General features: G+C 37.4%; 1 protein-coding gene across 3 annotated transcripts in view; it reads left to right on the top strand.

Annotated features, from left to right (window-relative positions):
- The window catches only part of MCTP1 (multiple C2 and transmembrane domain containing 1), a 271,911-nt gene that overhangs the window by 170,997 nt on the left and 74,833 nt on the right, over positions 1-26,081 (top strand). For all 3 annotated transcript variants that reach the window (XR_010607827.1, XM_065656220.1, XM_065656221.1), the window contains 5 exons: positions 1,843-1,945; positions 3,999-4,101; positions 4,459-4,560; positions 4,916-4,990; positions 6,773-6,892. Coding sequence is in view for 2 of the 3 variants with exons in the window: in XM_065656220.1 (XP_065512292.1) it covers positions 1,843-1,945; positions 3,999-4,101; positions 4,459-4,560; positions 4,916-4,990; positions 6,773-6,892 (503 nt within the window). In the remaining variant the exon portion in view is untranslated. The remainder of the gene's footprint in view (positions 1-1,842; positions 1,946-3,998; positions 4,102-4,458; positions 4,561-4,915; positions 4,991-6,772; positions 6,893-26,081) is intronic.

The following is a 26,081-nucleotide window of genomic DNA, read 5'->3' as shown; positions in this document are numbered from 1 at the left end:
ATTTCATTGTCATTTGTATAAGGTATGAAACAAATTACATGCCTCCCTAATATCATTAATGTGGCCCCATTGAGCTACTCAATTTACGGCTTCTTACAATGCATGACAAAGCATTACAGAATTATTGAAGACATTGTGAAATACAATTGCTTAGCGTGCTAGATTTGATTGTAGAAGGCCAATGCCAACACTCAATACCTTTCAAACACTTTGTGGTCCAAAAAAAGTCCAGAGACAAGAACGGGACATTCTGTACTGTGCAGCTCAGTCGTTAATTGCCATGAGACCAAGTTCCCTTGGGTTCAGGGAGCAGCAATATATTCTATAGCTTTCTACTTATATATTTGTAGGCTTCCATGAAAATAATCCATACACATGTATTCCATGCCAAAGGCAAACGTTGTTCTCTTCATTTACTGGAGGAAATCAGAACAGTTAGGAGGGATAGCATCTCTCTGTCTTGGCCAGCATTTGTGATGGTTGTCATTAATGTCACAATTTGAAACGTGAATTAAATCATTTACTCCACAACGTGATTTCTTGCCTTTATTGCAACTGTTTTCTCACCATTCCCCTCACGTTATTGTTATGGCTCCTTCCAGCCTCAGATCTTCCTCACGACACTGTCTTACCCTTCCAGGAAAGTTCAGGGTTGTCCTGAAACCCTGGAGATATTGATCTTCCATTCTATGGCTGCCTTCTTCTTCAGAGAATTCCTTTTTCACACAACCAAGCTGTTTTTAAGCACGAGATCCAGGTGTCTACTCTCCTTTTCTTTTCCAAACGCAAACCTTGGCTTCATGAATATCTAAGAAAAAGCTTAGTTTCATGTCTTCCCTCTAAACTTTCAGTTGGGATGATTTTTCTTGCTCTTTGCTTGGTATCTAAGCAGTGCTTACCTGCAGTGAGAGGCTAAAAGCTGCTTATTTCACATTCAGGGGCAACCCACCTAACACACAGACCCTTTTCTTTTCCCCATTTTTTTTTTTCTTTTTTTTTTTAATTTAAAAAAAAAAATCAACTTTCATATCCAGTCTAGGATACTGCTTCCATTATCCACATATTACATTTTCAAAGCAGCATCTTCATACTTTCTCCTGTGGTGACTTTCATGCTGAGGGACCTTCTTGTAAATATATGCAAAGCTACTTCATTGTGCTTTAATGTATACAAAAATCTCAACCACGTTTGAGCTTCTGCTGTGCTGAGACTACAGCCCATCATTCCAGCTGATATCACCTCATTGTTTAATTGTACTTGCCCATTTTCTCTGGTGTTAGGCTTTTATCTGAGACTGTTTTTAAGGCTTTTTGATTTTGGGGAGAGGATTCGTACAGCGTGAAACATGTAGGGCATAGTAATCTTTGGATAAGTATCATAGGTGCTATGTTATTACAAATAATACGGAATAATACATTTCCTACATATCAAAATGCTCTAATTATGTTATCGTTAAAGGCAATGTAGGATTGACACCATTAAAGTAAAGTTCTCTTAGCTGTCTCAGAAGGGTGCTTGGCTCCTTTTAGGAACATGCTGTTTTTTCATCAGAATAGTCTGTATGGTGATTCCCCCCGCCCCTTTTTTTTTTTTTTAAGACAGGAAAGATGTTCTTTTAGTGAAGAATGTTAATAGATTGCAAAGATGAACAGCCTGTTATGATAATCTTGAATATAATGCAGACCATAGGACTTCCTTGAATTAATTCCCGAGATAATTACAATGCAACTTAGGAAAATGAAAAGGAAACAAAACAAAAAACAAACCCCTAATTTTTATTTAAACCTTGCTCATGGTGGGTTTTCTTAGTTCATAAATTTTGTTCTGAATTTTCTTTTATAGGTAAAAGCGACCCATTTTGTGTAGTTGAATTGAACAATGACAGACTGCTGACACACACCGTCTACAAGAATCTCAACCCAGAATGGAATAAAATCTTCACATTGTAGGTGTTTGGATTCTGTGGGTGGGGTGGAAGAGGGAGATTTTGTGCTTTGTTTGGGTTTTCTGGGGGTGGGAGGGGCTGTTGAAGGGAATATACGTGTGAAACAAAGATACCTACTGCTGATTCTGGAGAAGGATAGTGATGATACACTGATATTACTAAACCAAACAGCTGAATACTTTTTGAGGGTTAAAAACATGAAAAAAGTTAGAGAAGTAGTACCATTTTAAATGCAAAAAAGCAAGACCAGTTTCTTTGAAACCAGGTTTGTGTAACACTAAGCACTCTGGACTCCTGGTAGCTTCGGTGACAGTTTCAAGGGCCAAATACATCACGCTGGATGAAAAACGATATTGTGGTTATGGCCTTCATTAAAATGTGCTTGTTAACTTTAATAAATATTAGATGGCTTTATAAAGGAAGGAATTTTAAATGCATTCATACTTCTCTAAATTACGATCAGATACTTTCCACTTGTTATTTCCATTTACCCACTGTGCTCTTCACACCGTCTGGTGTCACACTAGTACGATGATGCTGTTGGGTAAAACACGATTTTAAACATTTAGTTTATTGGGAAGTGATGCAGTTGGGTTTTTTATCCCTCTGTTACTCTGAAGGCAGTAACAGGCTCTGACAAAATAAAAGAAAAGTCTTCCACAAACAAAATGTTTCTGTATTTGCCTTGCTCAGCTGCCTTCTTTTTCTCCATGCTTCTCTCTGTCTGACTGCAACGTGACACTGATGAGCAGAAAAATGATCAGCTGCAGGTCTCTTTGCTGCTGAAATCAGCTGACAATCCCCTGCAAAACCAGAAGAAGCTTTAGCTTTGTGTACCCTTACTTCACTTCATCATAAATGAAAATATTATGTTTCACCCTTGGTCTCAAAACAGACTCTAATTTTTTTTTTTTTTTAAATTTTTAAATTCTAAATTTGGCATTCATATGTTTGGCATCCGTGGCTTTTCTTGCCCTGCAGTGAGCTCTCAGGAATGAACTCAGGACAAAAGAAAAACAAATGTCACACCAGTTGTACTTCTCATTAGCTTATTAACATAGGTCTCATTTATGTATCTGGAAAACCATCCTTATTTCTTCGTTAATTTATTTTTAATTATCTACTAATGGAGTCAATAACTAATCAACCTTTACTGCTTAACAGTGTTCTTTGCATAAGAAATTGCCTGGTTTTGCAGAGGACAAAAGACTAATCAGGAATCAAACAGGAAAAACTGAAAAGGCCTTCAAGGAGAGTTTTCACCTCTCTTCTATGTATATTTGCATTGACTATCTTATTTATCCTCAGATTTGTTAATTACTTTTGGGCTAGCAATCCAGTTTCGTCTGGAGGCATACATTTTAGTGAAGTTAAACTGCTTTGTTTGAATTAGTATTTCCTGGATCAGCCATTTAATCAAAGATTAGTTCTCTCAGACAATTCTGTCTTTTTCTCTGAATAAGGACTGTGAATTTTTCACTTGAGAGTTTACAATATACCGTGACTTTTGTTGTGCATGGTGGTGGAGTGTTTAGTAGCTCGCAGGCAAAAAAAAACCCAGTAATAGCTGAAAAATGCATCCCTTCGTATTTCTTGCTCCTAATTTGCTGCAATGACTGTTGCACGCTTGTAATTAAGCAAGGATTTTAGAATTAGAGAGCTTGTTCTCGGTGCAAGGATGCGCCCGTGGAGCTCATCGCTGTTTTCGTTTGCGGAGCTGCTGGTTTCGCAGCATTTGCAGCAGGAATCGCTGCGGTGTCGGGGATGCTCTGCGGAGGCTCACGCGGGGCAATCCCCAGGTAGGAGATTTAAAGCAACATCCTTCAGGAAACTCCTGCTGGAAAAGCCTCGTAGAGAGAGAGCGACAGCTGCAGCCCTTAGCGCGCATTTCAGTTATTCGGAGAGGTGCCTCATTTGCTTAAGTTCTGTTATTTGCCACGGCTTGAAAAAATAGATGGGTATCTGTTTTTGCTAACCTTTCACGCTTTTGTCCTTGGTACCTGCTGGTGTAGGTGACTTTTTCTCTCTCCTGTGTGTGCTTCTCCCTTTGTAGCAATATTAAAGACATCCACTCGGTGCTTGAAGTGACAGTTTATGACGAGGACCGCGATCGGAGTGCTGACTTTCTAGGCAAAGTTGCTATACCGTTGCTGTCTGTAAGTTTCATTCACCTGACATATCGCTCTCTATTTTTTCTGCTGAAGGGGGGAAAGGAAAGAGGGGAAAAAAAAAAAAAAAAAAAAGATTTGCAGCTCTGTGTCTGTCATTTCTCAACCAAGGTCTGTAATAAGAACACTAAAATTTTAACATACTCAATTCACGGCCATGTTGAATCCCATGATAGTTAATTTTTCCTGACAGACTCGGTCCTGGTAATGAACAGGTACTTGTCAGACTTGCCACAGTTGTTTTGGGTTCTCTGTCAGTTTCAGCAGCTGGGGGTCAGGGGTCGCCGGGGGGGTGTATTCAGCAGAGACCGCCAGACAGACGGCTGTCATGTCCTTTTCCTGCAGATTCAAAATGGTGAACAGAAAGCCTACGTCTTGAAAAACAAGCAGCTGACAGGGCCAACAAAGGGGGTCATCTATCTTGAAATAGATGTGATTTTTAATGCTGTAAGTCTTAACTTTGGCTTTTTTGTACTGCTAAAGAGTTCAGTTTCATGAAAGCTTTTGTTCCCAATTTGTAGAGAATTTCTGTCATTCCTCATTTTCTCTAAACCTTGATGTATACTGCAGAATACTCTTCTGCCACTGCCTGGCACACCCACTCTTTTTGTTGCCACTGCTGTTGCTGTTAATGTGCGGAGCAGCATCTCGCGCCGCGGTTCGTGTCTCTGTGTCGCGGGCCGGGCAGCCCTGGCTTCCAAACTCCGTAATTTTTTTTTTTTTTTTTTTTGCAAATTGAAGCATGTGTTATTAGCAAGGAGGGAGCGAGCTTGAAATACTGACAAAACGTTTCAATGCATAGGTGAAAGCCAGCCTACGAACCTTAATGCCCAAAGAACAGAAGTACATTGAAGAGGAAAACAGACTGTCTAAACAGGTAAAGAGTAAGGAAACACTAATCCTTTCCACAAGCCTTAATATCAAGTGTGCACATCCAAATATCTGGTATCGCACCGCTGAGGATAAAGAATAACATTTTCATTACCTGTTTACAAAAGAATATGATAGGTCGGAAAAGGCAGAAACAAAATACATGGGTTTATTGTGTCTCCTCTATAAATTGCAGCTTAATTTCCATGAAATACGTGAATAAGAACACAGTTGAAACCATCAGGTTCCACACGTATCGGATTATAGCACAGGTGCATGTAAACTAAGTCTTGCATAAATTTTTGCTGTTAACCTTGACCCAAAAAAATCTCCATTTCTTGCAGGGGAGAGAGTCTTTCAGCATTTTTTTCAGCAAATTTTAAATAAGTTAGTTGAGTAAGGTTTCAATCAAAGGTGAAAGCACAATGGATATTTTTGCCACTCATAGTTTTTAATGTTTTGGTAAAGATAGTAAAAAGTATTTAAACACATGTCTTATCTTTTTCTCAACTTGAACTACTTTTGATTCTGTTTTGTCATGTTCCACAAATTATGTATTTAAATGGAGTGAACCATGCTTTCGGTTGGACTGTGGGAACAAGATTTTTGTTGTTTGCAGCGAAAGGGCAAAGGTGTCAAAACTATTTTTTATTTTCCTGAAAGCTTATAGACTTAAGCATGATTTAAATTATCTACTGGATGAACTTTATATTAGGTGTATGAAGTATTTCATTAAGAAAGATTTCAACACATGAAGTATTTATTTTCTTTACTGTTGTAATGTAGTTACTAGAGCTGCATTTTGCATTTCTATTCCAGCAAAGAAAAAGCAAGGCCTTTTCTTCAAGATTCATTCTTCCCCCCACTTTCATAATGGAAAATGGCATTGAGCACTTTGCAGATAGCAGGAAGAGTAAACTTTAAATTCACAGTTTGGGTTGTTGGCTTTTTTTTTTAATTAGGTTGCATGGGATACCTCAGCACAAAACCACTTGGCAGGGGGGGAAGGAATCTATTTTTGACTGGTGTGGCTGCATTTTAAAACATCCACATTTTCTGAAAGTGAATGTGTCTTACCTACCTAGCATTTTCTATGCTATTCAATACACAAATTATTTACTGGTTCATTCACTTTTTTTTTTTTTGGTCAGGCGAATTACCATTTTAGAGGATTTAGGGGTATTCTCCTGAATCAAAACCCAGCATTGTTATATCTCCTCTCTATATAGATTGAATGTAGGCAGTTAAAGTTACTTTGAAAAACACTTAAAAGCATGTGTGGTCTAAATGCATCACAGCAGACAAATTTGTTAGAAATAAAGGAAAAATTGGATGTAACAGATGGAAGTGATCTTAATTAGATTAGAGCAGTAATTTTGTATAGTTTCAGGTCAGTGTCCTACAGCATCTTTTTGTTAAGAAAGGCCAGAATTTTCTAAATAATTGAGAATAGGGAAAGTCTTGCCTATCTAATGAAACTCTGAAATCCTAATAACAAAATCATGCATCAAATTTTGTAAGCGTCTTTTTAGAATTGGTCTACAGTTGTGGAAATTAGGACAACAATTTATGTCTTTAGAATTAAATCCAACAAATATCAAGTGACACAACTAACTAAAATTTTCTCACTTCCATGTCTCTCAAATTTTAAATCATCATTCTGAATTTGTAAGCTAGAGAGCTTAACATGTTGTTTCCTCAGTCTTAAGAATGACAATATGGTAAGCATGAACCTCTTCTGAAGATTTTGGGGTTTGGAAACATATTCATTCTTTCATCTTTTTAACAGCTACTGTTAAGAAACTTTATCCGGACAAAGCGTTGCGTCATGGTGCTCATAAACGCCGCCTACTACATTAGCAGTTGCTTTGACTGGGATTCTCCCCCAAGAAGTCTTGCTGCTTTCTTGGTATGATCTTCTTTATATTATTGTTAATGTACTTGTGTTCTAGACCAACAGATAATACAGTGTTGGTATAGAGCTTTCTATTTTTTTTTATTTAAAACTTTGCATTATGAATATAGTACAAATCATATTTATTCACTATTTTTTAAAAAAAGTAATTATGTTTAAAATGTCACACAAACAAGACAGGTTTTTTAATTTAGATTTGTATAAATAACATAAGCAAGTGATACAACACAATTATAGTCAATGAACTCTAGATGGTGGATCTTGAGCTTTTCACACATTACCTCTGCTAACTTTTATTTGACACTTGTATGTTACATATTTACTCTAAAATCTGTTCTGAATGTTTCATTAATACCTTTACATATCATGAATATAAAATTAGTGTTATTTTGTCCTCTACATATATGTTACACCTATAACATTTTTAGAAGTAAAAAGCTCTAGACTCAGAGTTGCTTTCTTGCAACGAGACAAAATAAAAAACATCTCAACTTTAAAATAATGAAACCAAACATAGTAATATCTTTTAGACATCAGGCTCTGGTCATAGTTCAGTTTTTAATGAACTCATTTTTAGTGATTTAAATGAAATTATTATTTCTGCATAAACATTGGCTTCTTTAATATTAACCTTTATTTTCATGTAAAATCTGGAAAATTCAAAGCATAGTCGTAGATTACATTGTGTTTCCCAAATGGGTATGTTTTTATTTAAAAAAAAAAAATGAGCTACAAACGAGACTAGAGTCCTGGTTTGTTTTCAGCCTGAGGGAGTCCCACCAGCAGTAGAAATGTGTGTACATGCTTTCTGAACACCTAAATGTATGAAGTTGGCTGAAAAACTTCAGTGATGGGCCCCTCCACCATGAACAGGGAACGGTTTTGGTCTTACTTTGAATAATTGTAGAGGGACTCTGGTGACATTGCTCTGAGCTTAGGTGCCTGGAGCTCAGGTGCCTCAAATTTGGAGAAATCAAACCAGACATTGGGGTTGGCTGCACTGCAGCAGTAAAATGGGGTACTCTGGTCCTAAATTATGCTGTTTTGCAGGAAGTTTCTTCTAGCAGGACTTGTTTAACCCCTGTGTATCCTGTCAAAGGATGGCAGAAGCTCTTGGTCCTTTGTTGCAGTGCTCATCAGGAGCGCAGGAGATAACACTTGCTGTTCAAACTCTTACGGCTTTTATCCTTTTCTGATGTCTGTAGTGGCTACATTATACACAAAAATCAAAATACACTTCCTACTGTTTACTTCAGAAGGATGATCTGTCATTATTTTAGTTTAAAGGGGTCCAAATTTTGTAGGAAAATGCATTTTTCTATGTAGAACCCAAATGCTCTTTTTGCTATTACTGTTCCAGTTAGTAAATACTCATCTATCCACATCTGATTTTAATACAGATGTAGAACACTAACCTGTTACCGGTGGAAGAAAGGAAAGAGATCTCATTCTCTGGGGCAAATAAAATTATTTCTCTCTTGTGATATGCTGCTGTGGCCATGGAAAAAGTCATGTTGCTCTTGAGTTGTAATTGTTTCCAGTCCCAGAAATAATTCAGTGTCATAATAAGTAGTTGCAAATACAGAAAGCGGAATTCGAAGGAGTTTTATGAGTCAGTATGCATCATTGTTGTAGTTACAGTGTATTGCAGTAAAAAACATGTTCCTGATTTTATTTGTATATATGTGGTTTTTATATATATCTCTCTCAAAAGCCTACTTTTCTTAGTTTCCTGTTAGTATTTGTTTTGCTTTCTGGTGGTTGTGGTAGTTTTGGGTACTACCAGTGCTGTGACCTCACAGATGTGTTCCTGCTCTACATCCAAAGTCTATCCCGTGCTTCTCAACCTGGTATTATTCTGTCCAAGGATCAAATCATCCCTTTGTTGGGCAAAATGTTGATAAGGTTTTGTTGGCTAAGTCATATCTATGTAAACTTGTGTTGTGGTGGTAAGCTTCGGATTTAGATGGTTTCTGGAGTTTCATATCTATCATAGGCCCTTGAAGAATCTTGAGAGTGGTTCACTTGCACGTGTAATGCTGAATGACAGTTGCACTAAGGTTACACTGGCATTTAGTATGTTCCCTAAAAAATCTGTATTTATATGTATAATTTTAATCTCTTCACTATTATACGAATCATATCTCCTCTTGAAGTCATCTCCCAGAGGCTGGAGAATGTCACAGTGCCAGAAAGGAGATGAGAGGCCATTCTGGCAGTTTCCAGCTCTGTAGGCAGATGAATAAGTAACATACAAGAACCATTCCTTCCTTCCTGTTGGATTTGAAGATGTACCTTCATCGGTAACATCACAATACGGATTTACAGCCATTTCACATAAGTTACATATGTGAAGGTTGATTTTTGGATGTCCCATTGCCCCAAGTTCTTGCCATTACAGGTGCCCTTTTCTCATACCTCATCCCATGTCTTAGCTTTCTGTTGAGGCTACTCTTACAGAAGACCACGGGTGAAGAAATTCTGGCAGGCTAGCTCTATTTTTAGAAATGTAGTAGGTTAGTTGTAATCAGTCAGAGATCCAGAAAGGAGGACTACTCTTGGAAACTCAAAGAAAGCCTTAAATAATAAGTCACCGTCATCTGCTTTACACTCTTCGCACACTGAAGTACTCACTGCAGCTTTCTCTAAAGTCATTCTCCTTGGAGAGTCACATTGTTAGGAGTCGAGATTAAAAGCGTTCATTGAAGGGGCTTGTTGAGTATTTATACTCCAGACCTTGGTTGTCTCAAACCTTTTCATTATTTGGGACAGTTTAGCAAATGAAATTCTTTACCGAGTATTTTGCATGGTTCTTTCTCAAGTCTGTCCAAAGGCACCAACTCAATGACCTTTGACGCACATGATGTACCTAAAAGTACAGAAACCTGGAAGTTAAGTTTTCAGTGTTCTAGATTATACATTTTCTCAGCTAAACATTATTTTACCTGTTTCTGTTGAATGTCATAAGCTCATCACCTTTGCCGGAGATTTTGCCTGAATGACTTAAGGTTTAGACTTCATTTTTTCTTTGCCTGTGCCTCAGTAATTCCCAGCAGTAGAACAATTGCTACCCACACATATTTTTTTATGTTTATATTTATATATGTATATATTTATATATATATGCTAATAAAACCATGAAGTATTATTAGCAGTTATTTTCCACATATTGAAAGATACTTGTAAGTAGCTCATGAAACATAGGCTGATCTGCCTATGACTTTGGATTAGAACTATCAGAATACTTGATATTTTCTCTTCCTTTTTTGTATTTATTTCACATTAAATAAAGGCAGTGTATAGAAACAATGTTAAATTAATGTTTCGCTTCCAGAACAGCTTTATTATATCACATATAGGCCTGTCGTGTCTAGAGGCTGATCAAAAATGTGTTACATGTTTGTGTTTATGCTTCTTAAGCACCTAAGTGCAATGCAGAAGACTAGAATACATATAGAGAGCCTTTGCTGTAAGGTATTTAAAACAGACCTTCAGATTATTTAGCAGTTAATTTTATATATATTTTTTAATTCAGTAATTAATATGTTTCAAGCAGAACTACTTTATCAGAACATGCAAAAGTGGATGGATTTTCTTTGGATTAATCTGCTGTGGGCACTGAATTGTCTACTAAATTGGGCGTAATTTCCATCAGCTTCTTGACCAGACATTTGTGTTCTTGCAGATGTCAGTGAGTGCAACGTAGGGGGAAAAAAGTGTACACTCTTTTTTTCCGGTACTGTCATTTCTCACTGTAATGAGCACAAAAATAATTGGACAACTGAGCTATCAGTAAAAGGACACACTTCAATGTGAGTCAATGAATTATTTTACGGGACAAACTTTAGTCTTTAAATGCGATTGTAGATAATTTGTGCTACCATCTGTCCATTTGGAATTCTTTTAGCCTTTTCAGTCGTTATACAGTAAGTGCTGCTGTGTTTAACATTAACATTTGATATTTTACACATTTAATTTCTGTACTGCTGCATGGTCCTTGGGGAGCTTCGCTCTAGTGCTACATGAGAGAGACAAAGTATTGATCAGTTAACATTTCAGCTACATTTATGTATGTCGCAAAATTAATGAAAATGCCAGACAAAAATGTCAGAGTGCACAAAAAGGTAGAATTTAAATTTGGTAGTTTAATGAAAAGTTTAAGATGTGCATTATCAAAAATGTCCCCTTGCCTTTAAAGTACAATTCATAACTGAGTACCTAAAGGGAACCACATATTTTACTTAGAGGAACATTGAACATGAAATATGAGGGAATATGTAATCTTCAAAGTGTTTGGTATCCCAAAATGGCCTCGGTAAAGCACTTTAATTGCCTGCTTGAACGTTTTACTGTTACTCATAAAATAAACTTGTTTCCTTTCTCATTTGGAAGCAGGATACCCTCACCCAAACAAATGCATACTTTTCAGTGTGTCCTCAAATTAAAGCCTTCCGTGAACATGTTCTTTCTATTACTGTTCTTATTCCTCTGAATCTTTCTATATGTGTCTGTGCATGCACACAGAAAATACTTTTCTTTCCTGGGCTTTGAAATATTGATAAAATGACTCGCCCTGAATTCGAGTCATTTGTCAGGTCTAACTCACCTTCGCTTTGTCTTCTAACGTTACACAATTCATGTGTGAAAATGACATAATAGTGTCCCTAGCCTTTGATTAAGTGTTAGTTTTCTTGCACATACACCATTTACTTGCGGTGTTGTCATGCTAATTAATTGAACCTGAGAAGGAAACAGGAGAAAAAAAAAGAGCTGGTCCCTGGGAGGAAATGAGAGAGTAAACTTTTGTAAACTTGCTTAGCTTTTCCCTTTTAAAAAGGGGAATAATCACTATTGTGTATCTCACAAGCAACTTTCACTAAAAGCTGAAGGACAGATTTTATGTTCTGGGAGAGACTTGATGTGGTACCATCGTGAGTGGGAATATGCTTGTGTGAGTTATTAAACATTTTCCTTTTTTTTTTTTTTTTTCCCATATTGTAATTGTAGGAGAATCAGAATTTTGCAGATATTTTTAAGAGCCCATAAATTTTGCCATCGTTGATACCATTATTGAGGATATAATGTATAAAGAACTTCAAACTGATTTTTACTAAACCCAGGTGAAGTGGACCAGCAGATTGTCTTGGCTGCCTGTTGTATAGAATTTGAAACTGGAAGAAGAGCTTGTAAGGTACTTGCAAAAACTCCTTACATCCCAAAAAAGCCTTTCCAAAAATTCCTGTTGCTGTCAAAACTGCCTGTTCTCAAAAGAGAGATTTGCAGAAGTGAAATGACGTGGCAGTGGCAAAGTCAGGTACAAGATTCATTTCTGAAGCAGGCTGCACACACGTGCAAGAGCCTTTCAGCTTTTTGTGAGCTGCACCTTCACCACCAGGAAGGAGAATGAAGTAGACCAGACTTCTGTGCTTTTGGCATTTTTTTTCAGAAGTGAAGCAGACAAAAAGAAAAGTGATCTAAATCCTGTTTCCTCTTTCGTAATTTTCTGTAGACCAGCAGAACTAGTGTGAGACTGCTGCAAAAACACAGTGGGATTTGAGCTTTCTGCAACCCTTAGCTATGGTGTGTTCCAGGTTTGGGAAAGTGGGATAGGAAAGTAACAGATGCATACAGATCCCAGTATATGTGACCATTAGGATCCATTAACAATTCATACCTAAAGAACATACCATCAACAGCAGTGGTTAAAAAAAACCTCCATACTTAACAACAACAACTGAGGAATGATGCTGGTGTGGAAATACTTGGTGTCATCAATCCAAATCTCCTGCAGCGCTGTGATGACTTTTGGGGCATCGTGTGTTCGGCACGTTGTGTGCTTGCAAATCTGATACACAGAAAGGCTGAGCACGATTTATATGTTTAATAATATTCTTTAGTATTTTGTTTCTAAAAAATCACTTTAATTTTACTTCACAGAGTGAATGCGCACTTGCTAAACCAGTTTAGCAGTGTGTTTTGTTGCGTAAGTGCAGACTGGATGTCGTTTTAGGTAAACTGGAGTATCCTACGTGCCATCCTGCTGCTGTTCCAGGAGTGCAGGTGTCTGTCTTGCGTTCTGTGTCACTTCTGCCATCACCATCCAGGTGACTGGAGTACCTAGGGTGTCTAAAATGGCACCAGCTCTACCTTTAGGCACTTTTAGTTCTTCGTTAGGTGTTTAGGCACTTTTAGTTCTTCGTTAGGTGTTTATTTTACCTGCATATTTTAGGTACTTACCTAGATTACATTCAGAGTTCTTCGTAATCTTAAAGTGTTTAATCTCAAAACCACTTATTCATTGTGGGGAAATACTTTCCTTATTTTACAGGACTGGTTGAGGTGAAGAGGCTTTATGATTTCTCAAATAGGAAATACACAGCAGAATAGAGCATGGGCATCCCAAGTCCTAGACTTTTCCCTTCACTATCAGACCATTCATGGAATCACAGAACAGTTTGGGTTGGCAGGGATATTTAAAGCTCCCCCAGTGCCACCCCTTCCATGAGCAGGGACATCTTCACCAGCTCAGGTTGCTCAGAGCCCCGTCCAGCCTGGCCTGGGATGTCTCCAGGGATGGTTCATCCACCACCTCTCTGGGCAACCTGGGACAGGCTCTCACCACCCTCAGGGACAACAATTTCTCCCTCATGTCCAGCCTGAATCTCCCTCCTTTAGTTTAAAACCATCACCCCTTGTCCTGTCGCAACAGGCCCTGCTCAAAAGTCTGTCCCCGTCTTTCTTACTGGAAAGGCTGCAGTAAGGTCTCTCATTCTTCCCATCTAATTTCTTTTTCTCCCTACTTAGAGAACAAACAACTTTGCACTGGAAGTATTTGGTTATCAAAGCTTTTAGAATGCTGTTATAGCTTGATTCACCAAAAAGTCTGATGCACCAAAACATGGCTGATAAAAACTTACAGAAATTGACAAAAACTCTTAGTTACCATTCAGTATTTAGTGTTGCCCAGATAGTTCCAAAAACGAGCCTAGATTTCATCTTAAGGCGGAGACGTGGCTAGAAACCTTGGCATGAAATTTGTGTGTCAGTCTTGGTCTGGAGTACGTTTCAAATGACATTACTCGTGCACAAGGTGATCCCCACCACCTAGTGTTGCTGGAAGAGCTGCACAGTGGTTGTGTTTGACCCAGCCTGGTTATATGTCCAGGGAGGCATTCATTGCATTGTGTATTCCTACCTGCAGTTTCCTCTTGACTGTACAAAACTCTCATGAAAAAAACCTTTGCACTCAAGAGACTTCCAGTACTAAATTTGGTTAATTATTTAGTACCAGTGTCCTAAGGAGAAAGTAGTTGTGTACCTTATCATCACAGCCTTCCCTGAGTTGCTATTTCACAGTCCTTGCAGGAAATTTTGGCCATTTAAACTTTCATTACTTAAATGGGTGGATTGTAAAACATCATACTTTTTCACCATCTTTTAGTTATGAGCCATACAAGAACAAACACATTATAAAATCTTGTCACAAAGAGTGGTTTACTTCCTTTTTATTTTAGCAGCATTAGGTTTGCCTTGATGTGAGAGGACTATAGACCACACTGATTTTGCTGGACCTTTCAGTAGTTAAAATAATGTAATGTTTTGCAAAAAGTTTCAGTGTAGTAAAAGAAATAGGCAATAACCAGGTATGTCGTATCCTAGTGAGAAATGCCCAAGTAAGGAAAATCAAATAGAGAAGTAATACTTCAAAGCTGTTGAAAATAAGATGTACAAAAGATTTATTAAGGCAGCCTGTTCAAAAATGAAGCTACCAGATTTTTCCTAGTTTAAAGAATCTTCAGTGTGCTTATCCCTACAGGGTAGTCACTTGTTCAGTAGGTATGTAGCTGGCAGGTGATACTATAAGCATCTGTGCCTGGGTGGAAGAATGAAGAAAAAACAAGTAATTTTCAATATGCTGGATTTTACTGGAGTGAAAACACTTGGGGTAACTTCGTTATGTTTCAAATATGCATCATAAAAATATTTGTCCTGCTTATATTGTTTAACATGCAATTTCATAATTTCTTCTCTGTTCACAAAACGTGAAATCCAAACAGCTAATATAAAAAAGGCTTAGAGCATATTTTGTTTCTGCTTGTGCCACACATGCTGTATGACTAATGGTAATCGGGTTTATTGATGTTGTAAATAAAGACTCAAAAGAAAAACACTCCGAAGTTACTATTGCAGGGGTTACATGGGAAGTTTAAGGCAGTGTCTGCCACACCAAACTTTATCCTGCATTTTTGGCAAAAGAGAGATGCTGCATGATTCCCATTCCAAAAATGGCTGGTTTGGACCAGGGAGGGTTTGAAAGCTTGCTTCCCACTAGGAAATAACTCAGGTGACGACGCTGCTTGTGATGATGATGATGATGACATCCAAAACCAGCAGTGCTGTCAGGGAGAACAAATTATTAGTCTGTTCTCATCGGAACAGTAGGAAATTGAAGAGAAAAAAAGGCTGTTTTATTCTGCTGTCCCCTTTCTTGTGGTCTCTGTGCCTTCCTCCTCAGTGTCAGGCGGACTTCCCATACGAGAAGTTTTATTTTCACCTGAACAGCATCAAGCTTTATATAAGAAAGTCCTATGAAGGAGCTGGGCATTTATAACTGCATTGGGAAAGCTGCTTATTTTTGCACCCAAGGAAATTCCTCATGACAGAGTCTGAAAAAGCAATAGCACTAGAAGTTGTCCTCTGCTTGGGATAATATGTCTCTTTGTGTACAAAGCAGACCATCAATTTCAAATGGACAAACCACTGAAGTGTGATGCTACAGAATAGTTAAGAAGTTTACAAGTGGTGGATTTTTTTTCATTTTTCTTCTGAATTAGGCACAAGTTGTACAGCACATTCTTAATGTAATCTTCATAGTGTAATTTACTCAGGGTAAACATTGTTTCCACCCAGGGTGTTTTCCATACCTGGAGAACTAGGATTAAATCCACTCTTTCAGAAAAATGATGCTTCCCTGAAATACCTTTACAGGTGCTTCTCCCTCTTCCCTCCTGGGTGTTGGTCCAGGGCAGCAGCTGCAGATCTTGGTGACAAGGGAGCATCAAGCAGATAACCGTCTAGCCAGAGTGTTTGCTTCAGTCTCTCAAATCAAAGGCCAAACTAATGATTGCAAAATTGCAAAGAAGATCCTGACATAGCCTTAGCCACATTGTTGGTAAAGTTGAGTGTTTGCAATGACCCATCTTGCACAGTAACTTTTTGTAATGGCCATGGCAAGATAAAGAGGAGCAAAAACTGCCTTGAAGATCCTTTTAGTTCAGTATTAATGTGAGAAACAATGTTGTCTAAATAGTTTTTTAATACATGAAACAGTCAGAGTGTGGGCAGAATGCTAAATTTTTACCAAGCGTCGTGCTTAAGTGATTTAGCTCCTGCATAAAAGGAGAATTTCAGTTGACCTTGAAATAAAGAGCTTGTAAACCTCATAGTTGCTTTTTTGTTCTTTTAATGTTTTCATTTATTTAATTTTCTAAAGAAAACCAATAGATTTTTATATCCCCAAATCTGTTTATAACTTTGCAATAAACAAGGAGACATAATTTGAAAGCATAATTTATTTTGGTTTCTCTGGTAGATTTTATTTATTCAACCATACGTATTAACACCTATCCAGTAGAGATAACTGAAGTTGTGACTGGAATTGTTAGTGAAGAGAAAAAAAAATTATAACTGTAAGCCAAATGGCCGCAGATGGTACTGAATAGACTGCAACTGCATGGCAGATCTTTGCAGTTTGTACATTTCCATGAATAACACCAGCACAATTACTGTAGCTCTGAAGTTACAAGAAACCAAGTGCTTTTCCAGAGATGCAAGTACTGTAAGGAGAACCCACTGATTTGCAAAAGCAAAAAATTGGCATAATTTAGTCTTGTTTATCTGAGGTTGGCCATGGCTCTCACAGCTATTGTTAGTACTGCAAAGTTATCTGTTAAAACTGGTATTATGCAATTGGAACTTGTTTGGCAATTAGCATGCAGCACTGGCTGAATAGGAGACGTGATTTTCTCCCACAGCCGTGTAGTAGCTGTGATTAGACGTGCCTGTATTTCAGCCCTAATTGACTGGCCTCTGTAAGTAGACACTGCTCATTAATGAATGGAGACCGACACTTCCTAACCCCATTTAAAAAAAAAAAAAAAAAAAAAAGGTAGTGAAGAAATGTGCTCAAAAATGAATAAAATTAAAATTAATTCTGTTTTGATATCTTGAATGCATATTTTGCATCCGTCACTACAGGAAGTGGCACTGCATACTTGGGAAAGCTGTGATAAAAAAAATCAAGCCAGTATTAATGCGTATCTGTGATTCTCTGCACTCAGTGCATCTCCTCTAAATTATAACTTGAGGGGTAAACACATTAAGCTGAAGGTAAATTTCTGCTTTAATAGCAGCCCTGGCAGGACCAGTGCATGAGTTTTTGCTATTTCCTTATATTTCTCCTCATTTCTTAAGTACAGGAATGCTTGGTGTCTGTTTGGCTTGAGATGCTCCTTTCTGGACTATTCTCATCTTAATAAAGTCAGCTTGTCTGATATTTCTGTTCTCACCCCGTCTCTCCTGAGGTCTGTCTCTTTCTGGTGCTCATTTATAAGGGAGAGGGAAAAATCCCTTCCTTATCTCAGAGCAGAAGGCACAGGTGTACATATTTGAAACTCTATATTTGCCAATGACAAATTCTTCCATTTCCAGGAAAAATGTATTTATAATAATTAAAATCAGCTAATTCTTGTGAAGAGGAGTGATCAGTACTGTAAGGGATACTGCTAATGACTATTTAAGCCTGATTTTCTTAATAAAGAAAGAATAAGTACTTTCTGCTTGGTACGCAATATTCTTTTTGCTGTTTTCCCTTAAAGAGCTTCTAGTACAAGCAGATACTGTATGCCTTTAACATGACTGAAAAATTTAAAAGTAGGTATTTTTAATATTTGCTGCCATCTTAATTATTACTTGCTTAAAGCAACACTGTTAGCAGAGGCATTAGGAGTTAATAAAAATGTCATAGTATTAGTTTATAAAACACAATATAATTTTCCCAAGGTAATGATTAACAACATAAGGCCACATTAGCAACACCGAATTCTTATTCCCTAAATGTGTTTAGTTTTCATCTTTTAGGAGCAGTATCATAATACCGTAGCAAGTAAACATGGAAACATTTGGGAGTGATTCATTTTAAAGAAGAGGTAACTAACGAAATATCTTGTTTGAGCTTTGTTTCTGTATTGTGTCACAATCTTCAAGCTTGTCACAAACTTCATATCAATCTGAACATTGTTTTTAATACTGGATATTAATGTTCTCTAGTGCAACTCCAGTGAAACACATTAAAAAGTTATTTATTCATCACAGGCTATTAGCTAGAGCATTTAGAAAATAACTGTAGTAGGCTGGTAGGTCATTACTGTGCCAATGTGCTTTTCACATAGTAGGATTACTTTGGGTGTGCGTTGTGATCTTTTAACCTTTTAGGACATTTTTTGCTTTGTTGCAAGGCCGCTTCAGGTTTTTATTAGCTACCAGTGTCAACAAGAGACATCTCTATAAATGACCGATTTGCTCGATCACGCTTCTTTGCCTATTCGGGGAGGAAAACTCCCTCAGCCCATCCAAGGGGTGGCGGAGAAGGCCGGTGTCACCTACTGCAGGCCGGGGTGTCCCCCCGGGTGGGACACCCGCCTGGCACCTGCAAACCGAGCCCCGGCCCATTGAGCACCGCAAGAACGGGCCTATTGTCGGGGGAAGAAACGTTTGTTTCTGAGAGAAAATCATTCCCGTTCTGCTCCTGAATGAAAGACGTGGCTGTGATTACTCAAGGGATATTAGGCCTCACTGCTTTTTTGGAGAAAACAAATTTGCTGTAACTTTATCTGTAATTTGGTACCGCACGGGGGCAAATAGAGTCACCATTGTGTGGAAAAGGAGTAAAGGTTTGTTAAAGCCATAAAAGGGTTAGGTAACCATTATATTTCGAAAGTGGCCTTATCAGAGTCATAGGTTAAAAAAAAAAAAAAAAAAAAAACCAACACATTATGGCTCTACCATTAACCTCTGTTTTAAATTTGGTTTACAAGTAGTATTGAAGAAGTAAGGTCTCTGTCTATATGCAGAATATGGCAAAATTACAAGTTTTCTGTAAGTGAATATACATATTTTGCCTTGAACAGCCTTACTCAGCGAATGGTTACGCTAAACACTACTCTGATCTTTTTCCACAAGGTTTATATATTTTTGCTTTGTCACCGTAAATGTAGCAGAGATTTGCTCTTCTCAGGTTCCACTTTTTTGAAGAATATGGTGTCAAAATGCTTAAATAAAATTTCCCTTTTGTTGGTTGATTCTTGATTGCCAGTATTCGATAGGAAGAAATAATTTTAATTGTTTAAAACCTTTGTCCTGTATGCATAGGAAAACCCTTCCAAATGGTGCTGTTGAAGCTGGTCCAAATTGGTCAGGATTTTATTCCATCAAAGTTCATTTTTACAACTGTGCACTGGTTCACTGCCTCACATCCTGATAAGGTAGCAAATGTGCAAATTAATTTCTTGATATTCTTTCTTTTTGTTCTTTTTCTTTTTTTTTTTTTTTTTTTAATAATAGAAGGAATTCCAATCCAGTTGTAGGAGTTTGATCTTGCTGATTAGTGAAGTTGAAGTTAAGAACTTAACGTGGTTTCTGATCACCTGGCAGCTGTCACTAGTGAGTGACAACGTAGTTAATCCCCCCACAAACCTCTCAACACACAACACTGCTCCTCCTTTTCCCCAAAAAGCAGGGGCCGCCACCTCTGAGCACCCTCCCAGATGGAGCTGGGAACGGGGAACACAAATCTGACCCCAGAACCGGGACCCAGGATCTCTGGTTAATACGCTTCATTGCCCGCGGATGGTTGTGCTCGCCCTCCTGCTCCTGCCCTCGCGACGTCTAATACGCCTAATTCAAATTAAATTATTTTAATTAAATCATCTAACTGTTTCTCGTGGTGCAAGGGAGTTAAGGGCTGTAGCTGGTGGTGTTTTAAATCAGATGTCTCGACTTGGTCGGACCAAAGATGAGGGTGGATTCTGGCGCAGGCAGAGCAAAAGGTGCAGAGACAGTCGCAAATTAAACCAGAACTCAAAGCTGCAGCAGTTATGTTTACAGGCGTCAGTAGCGTTCCTGCTCAGCATCGTGCCGCAAGCACCAGCTTCACAATTTGCAGAGAAGGCAAAAGGCTGAGCGGGGAGTTTGTGAGCTGGGGGTGGAAATAAAGCTCATCTCGGTTTTTCTCCTGATTTGAGCAATCCTGTCATTTGCCACTCTGCGAGCGCAGTGAATTCTCTGCTGCAACGCCAGCCGGGGTTTTTCACAGGTAACCCCTCGACAGCTGATGACACTGCCCTGTGCTACTCCGAGCTGGCATTTGTTTTGTTTTTTGCAAACATCCACTTTTTCTCACATTTCCTCCATTAAAAACCCCAGATTTTCCCCTCCCTCCCAAGTCACGGAAAGCAAAGTAAATCCAAAACCCCGCAGAATTCTAATGCAGGAGGAGTGCTTTAAAATGCCTGTCTCTGCTGTAAAATGCAATTATAGACTAATTAAATCCCGTTGTCTGCCTGGCAATGACAAATATGGCAGTTCTTTGAGACCACTTTGAGATCCCGATGGTGGAACCAACACCCCCATGCATGGGACCATCTCATCGCTCTGTGATGGATCTGATCTCTGCTGATTTCTGATTTTTTGAACTGACAGCTGAATACAAAATATAAATTGGTTAAAAAATGACAAGATTATTTCTGGGGGCGTTTTCAGTGTTCACCTTTATGATGGCTGCATTTTTTTAAGTTAATGCAGTTTAAAAATAATTTTAAGTTTCCCAACATGAAGGAAAGAAATGAGATATCGGATTCACAAACAAAAGCTTTATTGGTTTATGACAAGTGATCCATCTTTTTGCATTAGTGTAGCATTCTACCCCAGATTATTTTTCATAATTGATAATTTGTGAGTCATATATTTGTTATCTATTCTTTGATGGGCTTTAAAATAGTGAATGATGTCAAAGGTCACTGAGCTTCCATAAAGGAAACGTTTTTTATTTTATTTTTTAAGTTTTGATACGTGTTCTGAAGAACTTTGCAAACTTTTCGGGGAAAAGTACAACGAAAAAAAGTGGTAGCAGTTTTCTTGGTAGGAACTTCATGCAACATAATGTTACAACAATTTGAAGAGGGAATGACTCTTAGGACACACCTGAAGTGCTATAGCAGGGTAGAAATGTTTAACTAGAATTATTTTACCTTAGAAGTTAGTTATAATTTATTAATAGTGGTTACATTTTAAAAGTTGGAAATGCATGTACTGCAAATGCATGCAGCAAAATGAAGAATTATATTTGCATGTGACTGATTCATTTTGGGTTTTTTCCTTACCAGAAATAATTTTGCAATAATCAACAAGCCATTGTTTTCCTGCTAACATAAAACTTGGAGTGGGAGGGTATGAGACATGTGCCACCTCCAGTTTCTGGAAGAATTTAATATTGGTAACAGATTAAGAAAATATAACAAGGGCAAAATAAAAACTACCTTTGCATCTCAGCTATCAGAAGACACCAAAATGAGGTTATATGTTGATACCTTAGTTTATCACAGGCAAGTAATTAATAAAAATATGTGGGCATATGACTTAAAATTTAGTTTACCTAATGAGAAAGCTAGTAGGAACTTTTCCCTTTACTGCTGTTTCTCTAGCAACTCATCAACATTACCATTAACTGTTCTCACAGAGCTTTCTGATGCAATTAAAAATAGGAAGAACTGAATAAAATATGAATAAGTTCAATTGGTGGGAAAGACAATTTAAAATAATTTACAGACAACTATATAGGAGGCATAAAGTATTTTTAAATTAATTTAATATTAATTTCAAAGCAAATTTGTTATGAATATACTGCTACAGCTTGTGTGGTTCTCTCTTCAACATTCATTTAAGTGTCCTCTGAACAATTTAATTATGGTGAGACATTCTTATTAAAAAAATGATTCAGGATTATCTTCTTAATTAAAATAGAATTGAGCTCATTTAATTGTGGTATTATTATATATAGAATGTCATTAATATAATGTAAACATTTTTTTCTCAATTTCTAAAAATATGAATGAGAGTAGCTTATATGTTTTGGTACAACTATTATTGAAATTTAATCTGAAAATCACGAATAATTGAATATTTTCTAAAACAATTTTAATCTCATATCAGTTATAATATTAGTAGAATAAATATGTCTTGTCCTTAAGAATATTTTAGTGCCTAAGAATAAAGCAAAACTTATGTATAATTACTAATTACTTTTTATTTCATTCTGTAGTATACATCAATACTGTTGCTTCTTCTCTGAGATTTTTTTTTATCTAAACATTATGTTGTGGGGGTTTTTTTCTTTATAATAATGTTTCTAGCCAAGCTGGAATTAGTTAGTAATGTATCCTAACTGTTTCAGAAAAGTGCTTTAATCTAGATGCTCTGTTGAACGGGGACTTAAAATAAAATGTTTTTTTTCAACTCATCAGATTGTTATAATTTTGAGTATCATCATTATTTGATACAAATAAAAATACATCTTGACTTATACTCCCTGAAAGATATTCAGGACTTGGACAAATGGACACCAAAAAAGACCCATTTAAAAATTCCCCCTTTCATAGCATCACAGTGATACTAAAATATATCTAATTGTACTTGTGATGAGGTGATGCTTTTTTGCCGCTATGGATTTAAAAATACAGCCTTTATATACAGAAATGCTGAATTCTATATATGGAAGGAAAAATAGTCAGAGTTATTACTGTGGTATATAGTATTAAATGGTTTAAGATTTTTTTTTTTCTATTTTTAAACTACTTGTGAAACTGTGCCCACCTCAAAAGAAAAAAAAAAAAAAGGATATCAGAATTTTTTTTAAAATACAGAATATACTACTTTTGAATTGCACAGTTTGCCTGAATCTTAGCCAATCATAAATGCAAGAAGACACTGCCACCACCATTATCATTACCTGCTGGCGTGGTGGGCTCACCATAGGGACCTCTGTCCTCAAAAGTTAACAAACTGACTCTGTGCTGTTAAATTCATGTCATTAAGTTCAATTGAAATCAGCAGGGCTGTCCCCAGGAGTAAATTTACACGTATGCATAAGTATTTCCCATATCTGACCTGCTTGGGGAAGAGGCAAATACGTAGAAGACTCAGAGAAGAAAAAACACGCACTTAAATTAATTGAGCTTCTTGAGCATCTCTTCATTATCTCAAAAAATACTGTAAATACTGTTTTATTTAGGCTATTGTAAGTAATTCTCAGTATGGTTGCACTGTATTGAGTAAAGCATTGATTATACAAGAGGTATAGTATAGAAATATACTTAATATGGTACCAATACTTCCTGTCTGGCAACTTAATGTATATACAAGATCAAGCACTAATTGTGATCTTTGAATGTAATCTTTCAGTAGTTATGGGCAAAATTGTCAACAAAAATATGCCTGAAATATGTGTGTCAGAAGAGTGTTTGTTGGTTTTAGTTGGTATTGTTTAGTTTGTTGGTATTTAGTGTTTGTTGGTTAAAAAAAAGAAAGTTACCCTATTTTTCATTGTATTAGAAATTATTTAAATAAAGAAAAATATAAGCACCACTGTAAGATTTAGGAATAAATTGGGTTAACTGAAAATCTTGGGGATTATGGATTTTTTAAAAAATTCAGTAAAACATATATTCTTTAGCCTGAAATGAAGAAGGATTTAATTTAGTGATAATGCTAGTTCTGTCCTATTTCCTCATAAAAATAGGATCTGCTCTTCCCTGGCTGTCATTCACCGCTCAGGCCTGTAGGTAGCACCCTTGCATCACACAAAAGATCACTGCCTTTGCTGAGACGCAATTACTATTTAGATCGGGAAGTCTTTACTTGTGCAGACCTCTAAAAGCAGCTAGTACTATTTGCATAATTTCCAGACTTTGATGACAATCTGTGATCTTAAAACAGTAGCCTAAAGATTACGCATTAAGTTGTTTGGCCTTGTGACTCGCTTTTTTCCTAAGACTTTCCCTTTTTTATTCTGTGGGATGGCTGGAGCAAGGCACAACAGATCACTTTCATGAGGAACCTCGGAGGTACAATGTTCTATCGTAGTTATTTGTTTCAGCGCATTGTCCATCAGGTATTAATACATGACCATAATTCTACATTTCCACCTCACATTTTCTTCTCTATTCTGCTAAATACATGACACTCGTCGTCTCCCTTACCTGCTCTGTGAGGAAAATTCTACGATTGTAAACAAAGTCTATTCACCCTCCTAAGGTGGGCTCAATCCAACCCTTGTTCAAGTCAGGAGCTGTCCCTGGAGGTGCTGGTCACCGGTGAGGTGGTGACAAAATTTCACCAGACGCACCGCAGTGCAGGCCCAGGCCGCCCCAGGAGGACACTGACCCATTACCAACACTGCTCTATGTGATTTTCCAACTTTTAAAATAAGCAGCAGCAAAAAACTTAATACAGGCCTTATTTTTAAACCCAGGGCTATTCAGATAGAAAATTGTTCTGCGAATTATCTTTTGAGTTTAACTTTTATTTTTTTTCACCTTGGTATATTCCCCATAATATCACCACTTTCTTTCCAGAGCCCAGTGATAGCATACCATCTTGTAAAATGAGAGTTTATTTTCCTTCCAAGTTGCTCTTCTGTCACTTAATGCAGAATGTCCCTGGGTTTATTATTTTTTTCTGAAGAGGTCATACCAAAGAAGATATGGTTATCACCCCTGCCCATGACCCCAGTATGCTGAATAAAACTGTTGTCATTTACTCTATTTTGCAAAGATTTATTTAATTTTACTGAGATTCAGTAAGAAGGGTTAAAAAAAAAAAAACACAAAAAAAAAAAAACCACACACAAAAACCCAAACAAACAAACAAAACAAAACAAAAAACAAAACCAAACCAACCAACCAACTAAACGAAAAACAACAACAACAAACATACAAAGCTCTTGTTAATGTACAAGTTAATGATTTTGTCCGTATGCTGGACTGGGATATTTGAGAAGGAAACCCTGAACGTCTGAGACAGCCTCCCATGAACAAACTGGTTTTTAATGGTATTGTCTGAATTCTTGGTTGTGTATTAGAAGCAGCAAAGTGCGATGCAGGTGGGAGGGAACTAACCTTTGACTCACTTCAGCAGCAGAAAAAGATCAGGACTATCAGCATGGGAGTTTCCAGCCTTTCCCTTTTTTCGCTAGAATAGAAGGCATTTTTGTCGTGGAGGAGAGAGGCACAGATTGAGTTCCCACACACACCGAGCCACTCTTTGTCTGGGACTTTTTTTTTTTTTTTTTGTAAAATGCAAACCTCCTCATCTTTCAGATTGTTACAGGAACCCAAGCATTACAAAAACCTGAGAACAGAGTGGTTTTTTATTGGTTGTTTTGCCTGGGCAAGTGCCACACGGTTAGCAAGAAAAGCTGGCTTGATTTTGAAGGCCCTGCTTCAGTTTGTGGTGTCAGTGGCCAAGTCAGAAAAGCATCTGCTGCCCATAGCAAATGTCCATATGGTAATTTGTTAGGCAAGGGAGTGGTTTTCCAGTGTGGGGGCCCCTAAGGGAATTGGGACACCCAGGGGGAGGACCCCAACCTGACTGACTTATGTCAAACTAAAACATATACTTGTATAGACAGGAGAAGGAAAAAAAAAATAAAGTGAGGAAAAGAGGCTTTTGCATCTATATATTAAGAAAAGAAATCTTGTTTTAATAATATTTATTTTTAAAATCTCCTGTTTCATCCTCACATCAATGCGCATCTTCATGTCAGATATTTTATACTCAGGTCATACATAGGTATCGATTTGTGTAGCAAGGAAACACTAACCATGTACAGGCTGGTAGGTTTTTTTCTGTATATTGCCTTCTGTGTATTTCTGTTCTCCGTGCATGGAAAAAAATAAGTCTGCACAAAGCATAACAAGAAACCATTTAACCGCTGGTCTGGGGGATATGCTATAAGTCATCTTTTTAAACTTTTCATAGTTAGATAGCAGTAGGTAGAAATCTGTTGGGGTCTGTGGCAGAAAGATTGCAGAGAAATGCACTTGTATGCCTCTATGGTAGATTACTTTAA

Source organism: Caloenas nicobarica, chromosome Z, assembly GCF_036013445.1.
Source record: "Caloenas nicobarica isolate bCalNic1 chromosome Z, bCalNic1.hap1, whole genome shotgun sequence".
Lineage (NCBI taxonomy): Eukaryota > Metazoa > Chordata > Aves > Columbiformes > Columbidae > Caloenas > Caloenas nicobarica.
Note: the sequence above shows the minus strand (reverse complement) of the source record. Positions and strands in the feature narration are given on the sequence as shown.